General features: G+C 48.1%; 1 protein-coding gene across 1 annotated transcript in view; it reads right to left on the bottom strand.

Moving 5' to 3' along the window:
- Positions 1–2,894: 2,894 nt before the first annotated feature.
- The window catches only part of ETF1 (eukaryotic translation termination factor 1), a gene marked incomplete at its 3' end in the record, with an annotated part of 115,437 nt that continues 112,148 nt past the window's right edge, over positions 2,895–6,183 (bottom strand). The window contains 2 exon segments of the mRNA XM_073620743.1: positions 2,895–2,959; positions 3,050–3,205. Coding sequence (XP_073476844.1) covers positions 2,895–2,959; positions 3,050–3,205 — 221 coding nt within the window.

The raw sequence follows: 6,183 nt of genomic DNA, 5'->3' as shown, positions 1-6,183 counted from the left end.
GGGGGGAGCGAGAGAGGAGAGAGAGAGAGAGGAGGGGGGAGCGAGGAGAGAGAGAGAGAGAGGGGGGGAGCGAGAGAGAGAGAGAGGGGGGGAGCGAGAGAGAGGAGAGAGAGGGGGGGAGCGAGAGAGAGAGAGAGAGGGGGGAGCGAGAGAGAGAGAGAGAGGGGGGAGCGAGAGAGAGAGAGAGAGGGGGGAGCGAGAGAGAGAGAGAGGGGGGAGCGAGAGAGAGAGAGAGGGGGGAGCGAGAAGAGAGAGAGAGAGGGGGGAGCGAGAGAGAGAGAGAGAGGGGGGAGCGAGAGAGAGAGAGGGGGGGAGCGAGAGAGAGAGAGAGGGGGGAGCGAGAGAGAGAGGGGGAGCGAGAGAGAGAGAGGGGGGAGCGAGAGAGAGAGAGGGGGAGCGAGAGAGAGAGAGGGGGAGCGAGAGAGAGGGGAGAGCGAGAGAGGGGAAGCGAGAGAGAGAGAGAGGGGGGGAGCGAGAGAGAGAGAGGGGGGGAGCGAGAGAGAGAGAGAGAGAGGGGGGGAGCGAGAGAGAGAGAGAGAGAGGGGGGGGGAGCGAGAGAGAGAGAGAGAGAGGGGGGGAGCGAGAGAGAGAGAGAGAGAGAGGGGGGGGAGCGAGAGAGAGGGGGGGAGCGAGAGAGAGGGGGGGAGCGAGAGAGAGGGGGGGAGCGAGAGAGAGGGGGGGAGCGAGAGAGAGGGGGGGGAGCGAGAGAGAGGGGGGGAGCGAGAGAGAGGGGGGGGAGCGAGAGAGAGGGGGGAGCGAGAGAGAGGGGGGGAGCGAGAGAGAGAGAGAGAGGGGGGGAGCGAGAGAGAGAGAGAGAGGGGGGGAGCGAGAGAGAGAGGGGGAGCGAGAGAGAGAGAGAGAGGGGGAGCGAGAGAGAGAGAGAGAGAAAGGGGGGGAGCGCGAGAGAGAGAGAGGGGGGAGCGCGAGAGAGAGAGAGAGAGAGGGGGGGAGCGAGAGAGAGAGAGAGAGAGGGGGGGAGCGAGAGAGAGAGAGAGAGAGGGGGGGAGAGAGAGAGAGAGAGAGAGAGGGGGGGAGCGAGAGAGAGAGAGGGGGGGAGCGAGAGAGAGGGGGGGAGCGAGAGAGAGGGGGGGAGCGAGAGAGAGGGGGGAGCGAGAGAGAGGGGGGAGCGAGAGAGAGGGGGGAGCGCGAGAGAGAGGGGGGAGCGAGAGAGAGGGGGGAGCGAGCGAGAGGGGGGAGCGAGCGAGAGAGGGGGGAGCGAGCGAGAGAGGGGGGAGCGAGCGAGAGAGGGGGGGAGCGAGCGAGAGAGAGAGAGGGGGGAGCGAGAGAGAGAGCGAGAGAGAGAGCGGGGGAGCGAGAGAGAGAGAGGGGGGAGCGAGAGAGAGAGGGGGGAGCGAGAGAGAGAGGGGGGAGCGAGAGAGAGAGGGGGGAGCGAGAGAGAGAGAGGGGAGCGAGAGAGAGAGAGGGGAGCGAGAGAGAGAGAGGGGGGAGCGAGAGAGAGAGAGGGGAGCGAGAGAGAGAGAGGGGGAGCGAGAGAGAGAGAGAGGGGGGGCGAGAGAGAGAGGGGGGGAGAGGGGGGGGGGGGGGGGGAGGAGAGGGGGTGGGGGAAGAGGAGAGAACAGAGGAAATAAAGGACCTTGAAATGCCTTCTCGATGCTACTGCTATAATAGAATAACGAGAAAAGTTCCGCTCTATGTCCACAAACCTACTGCACCATGGCAAGAGCACCAGTGAAATTAGCCAAGGACAGTACCGACAACAGATTTGAATATACTTCATCAGAAAAGTGCCCACGTAAATATTACATCCCACATCCCTTCTTTGCAGGCAGGAAGCAAAAACCAGCACAGGTAGCAAGTTGCAGGGGGTGAGAGCTGTGGCGGGAGTCTTGCTGAAGGGGGCGGGGCACACGCATCATACCCCACAGCCAGCAAGGAGTGAGAGCAGAGATAAGGAGCAGTAGGGGCAGGCACGCACCTGACGTCACATCTTACCTCGCAGCCTGGCCGGAAGCCGCGAGATAGGCAGCAGCAGGGGGGCGAGGCGCACATGTAACGTCATTGGCTGCAGGGATGCCCGCGGTTCCTGCAACCAATGGCAGCAGAGCAGAGGCATTTTACACTGGCGTGCCTGACGGTCCGAACAAAAGCATCGCTCGGTGAGTGTTTGGACTGCCATTTGATGACGGCTGAACCATGTCCTTGGGAGGACCGGACCAGGCTGAAAGTAAATTTTGTTTTTCATCTTTTGCTTTTAAAAGGAGATTTGGGGTCTTTTTGACCAAGATCTCTCAATAAAGGGGACCTGTCATCCTTATTTCTATTACAAGGAATGTTCACATTCTTGTAATGGAGAAAAAACAAACAAAAAAAACAAAAAACGAAAGCACCCCCATCCCTCTGTGCTCGCATGCGAAAGTCATGCACACATATGTAAACAGTGTTTGCACCAAATGTGAGGTATCACTGCGAACGTTAGAGCGAGAGCAATAATTCTAGCACTAGATCTCCTCTAACTCTAAACAGGTAACCTGTAAGAGTTTAAAACGTTGCCCATGGAGATTTTTAGGTACCTTAGTGTGTCACCATTCCATGAGCATGCACAATTTTAAAGCGCAGCATGTTAGGTATCTATTTACTCAGCATAATTTTTCACATTTTCCAAAAATAATTGGGGTACACAGTTTTTTTTTAATCTTTAAAACTTATTTTCCAAATAATTGCGTTTAAAAAATGCTGCGCAAATACTGTGTGACCTAAAAAAAAAAAATTGGTCGCTATTTCCAAGGGTCTCTGCAAAAAAAAAAAAAAAAATGTATGTTTGGGAGTCATTTTCTAGCAAAAAATACTGATTTAGACTTGTAAACAAAACGTGCCAGAAAAAGCCTGGTTGGCAAGTGGTTAAACTTTGGTAAATTACATTTTAAAACACATACCTCTTTGTCAGTGAAGTGCGATTTGTCCTTTTCTTGCTCAGGTGTTAAAAAGAGGACCTTCTCTTCTAAAGAAAAAATAAACCTATTTAAAAATACAGACTTATACATACAGTTCTTAGTACGTTAGAGGGGACTAGCAAGAGCAAAAAACTAACCTTCAGAACCATTACATCTCAAGACGTATCTCATGATGTCCAAATTTTCATAAACTATCAGAATTTCTACAGCTCCCATTTCCATTGCTTTTAGTGTGTCTTCAACACCGAAACAGTACTTGCCTGTGTCCTGGCTAATTTCATCAAAATATCTCCCTGTAAATAAACACATTAAGGTGAGAAAACATGTATATGCAGAAAACAGCTAATCTACCAACAGAATTAGAAGTAAATAGGAACATCTGGTACCAAGTCACATCACTGTGCTAGCAATCAGACACTTTTGCATGTGTTTTCAAATACACAAGATTTTAAAACACACATAATAAATAATATAGATAGATAAACATGCAACAAGTGCAGCAGGGGCCACCCCCTTGGACTTTTAAGGCAGAAATAGAAGTAGTGGAGTAAGTAAAAGGCAGCAGAGTGCCACTTTTATTGAGTGCACAATAAGGCAGGTAGTTTTACATGGTGAACTAAATGTTTTGTGTTTTTTTTGGCTTAAAAAAGGTACTTGCATACAGGGTTCATTGAAGGACATGGAGAATCAGTGGCTGGCCCCGGGTACGCATGCCTGTCCACCCATGCACCCAAATGTAAACCTCCTGATGAAGGAAAAAATGTATACAAAATACATTTCCGAAACATGTCGGGATGTACGCTACAAATCTTCACGGACTGACCTCAGCTCGACTCTGGCAGTGCCTGGATTATGAGCTTTGGGTTTGATACATATATATATATGCATTAACTGTTTCATTGGTATACCTTGTATATTTTAACGTCAATGTTCATGTTTATGTAGTGTATGCCTTAAAAGAGCAAGGGGGCGGCCCCTGCTGCATGTTTCCTCTCCAAATGTTTTAAGGATGTTGGCAGTCCCATACACTCAATTCCCACAAACAATTTTTCATATTTTTATCACACACACAGCCTTGAAAAAGTATTTATACCCCTTGAAATTTTCCATATTTTGTCATGTTACAACCAAAAAAAGGTAAATGTATTTAATTGGGATTTTATGTGACAGACCAGCATAAAGTGGCACATAAAATTGTGAAGTGGAAGGAAAATGATAAATGGTTTAATTTCTTTGTACAAATAAGTCTGAAAAAAGTGTTTGGCATGCATTTGTATTCATCCCCCGAGTCAATACTTTGGAGAACCAACTTTACAGGTGTAATTACAGCTGCAAGTCTTTTTGGGGATGTCTCTACCAGCTTTGCACATCTAGAGAGTGACCTTTTTGCCCATTCCTCTTGCAAAATGGCTCAAGCTCTGTCAGATTGGATTGAGAGCATCTGAACAGCAATTAAAGTCTTGCCACAGATTCTCAATTGGATTTTGGTCTGGACTTTGACTGGGCCATTCTATCACATGGATATGCTTTGATCTAAACCATTCCATTGTAGCTCTGGCTGTATGTTTAGGGTCGTTATCCTGCTGGAAGGAGAACCTCTACCCTAGTCTCAAGACTTATGCAGACTCTTAACAGGTTTTCTTCTAAAGCCTCGTACAAACGGTACGATTGTTGGCAGTGGATTGTCCATTGACAGACTGTTGTCCTAAAATTTTACCGTTAATGCGCTCCTTTTGACAATTGTTGTCCAGCTTTCGGCCTAATGTTGGATGGCAGGCTAGTAAATTTTCAGCAGACAACGGTTTGATGTCAGATTTTCGTATTGGTCAGTACACAAATCTGTCACACAAAAAGTTATAAGTACAAACACGCATGCTTGGAATCAATGCTCAAACACAATATTAGCAGAAGGGGCCCAAAGGGTGGTGCTCAAGAGCTGAAATGCCTCATAGTACATCACTACGTTCGTGTTGCACGACAATTGTGTACCGTTGGGATGCAAGACAAGATCCTGGCACACACCCTTAAGACAAATCAGACGCTCGGTTGGCCAATCGTATTGTGTGTACGAGGCTTAGGATTGCCCTGTATTTGGCTCCATCTGTCTTCTCATCAACTCTGACCAGCTTCCTTGTCCCTGAAGAAAATCATCCAACAACATGATGCTGTCACCATGTTTCACAGTGGGGATGGTGTGTTCAGGGTGATGTGCAGTGTTAGTTTTCTTGCCACACATAGCGTTTGCTTTTAGACCAAAAAGTTCTGACCAGAGCAGCTTCGTTCCACATGTTTGCTGTGTCCCCCACATGACTTCTCGCAAACTGCAAATGGGACTTCTTATGGCTTTCTTTCAATTGCTTTCTTCTTGCCATGTTTGTGGACTGCATGAATAATAGTTGTCCTTTGGACAGATTCTCCCACCTGAGCTGTGGATCACTGCAGCTCCTCCAGTTAAAGTGGGGGTCCACCTATCTATGGTTTTTTTTTTTTTTTTTTTTTTTTTTGAGTTAATTCACAAACTTTTCTTCTCAGCATTACATACTCACATATTGTGTGTAATATGTCCGCCTGTGTCAGATTTCGTCGGAAAGAATAACTTATATTATTCACTGCAGGCAGTTTCCATCTTCATTTGGGCAATTGAAGCCCACAAGCATTTATTTTTCCTAGATGTGGTGAATGCTGTGCTCCCAGCATTCACCGCTCGTTCCCGCACATGCTCAGTGGCATCCTGGGAAGCCTGAGACTAGCTCCCAGGAGTCTGGGAGAGGCTAGAAACACGCCTACTCCCACGGGAGGAGAACCAGGAAGTGCAAAGAAGAATAGAAAAATAAAAGGTAATTACGGCGATTTAAATTTTTTTAAACGGCATGTCAGCATCTAGGCAAGGAAGAGAATACATACAGATATTGTTCAAAATATGGGTGGAACCCCGCTTTAACATGGGATCTTGGCTGCTTCTCCGATCAATGCTCTCCATGCCCGGCCTGTCAGTTTAGGTGGACGGCCATGTCTTGGTAGGTTTGCAATTGTGCCATACTTTTTCCATTTTCAGATGATGGATTGAACAGCGCTCTGAGAGATGTTTAAAGCAGGGTTAGGTTATAAAATAATATCCCAAGCTTTGATCTTTTCCACAACTTTATCCCTGACCTGTCTGGTATGTTCCTTGGACTTCATGATGTGGTTTGTTCACCAAGGTTCTCTAACAAACTTGAGGGCTTCACAGAACAGCTGTATTTATACTGGAATTAAATTACACACAGATGGA

The sequence above is a fragment of the Aquarana catesbeiana genome, linkage group LG03 (assembly GCF_042186555.1).
Source record: "Aquarana catesbeiana isolate 2022-GZ linkage group LG03, ASM4218655v1, whole genome shotgun sequence".
NCBI lineage: Eukaryota > Metazoa > Chordata > Amphibia > Anura > Ranidae > Aquarana > Aquarana catesbeiana.
This window is presented reverse-complemented; position numbering and strand designations above follow the sequence as displayed.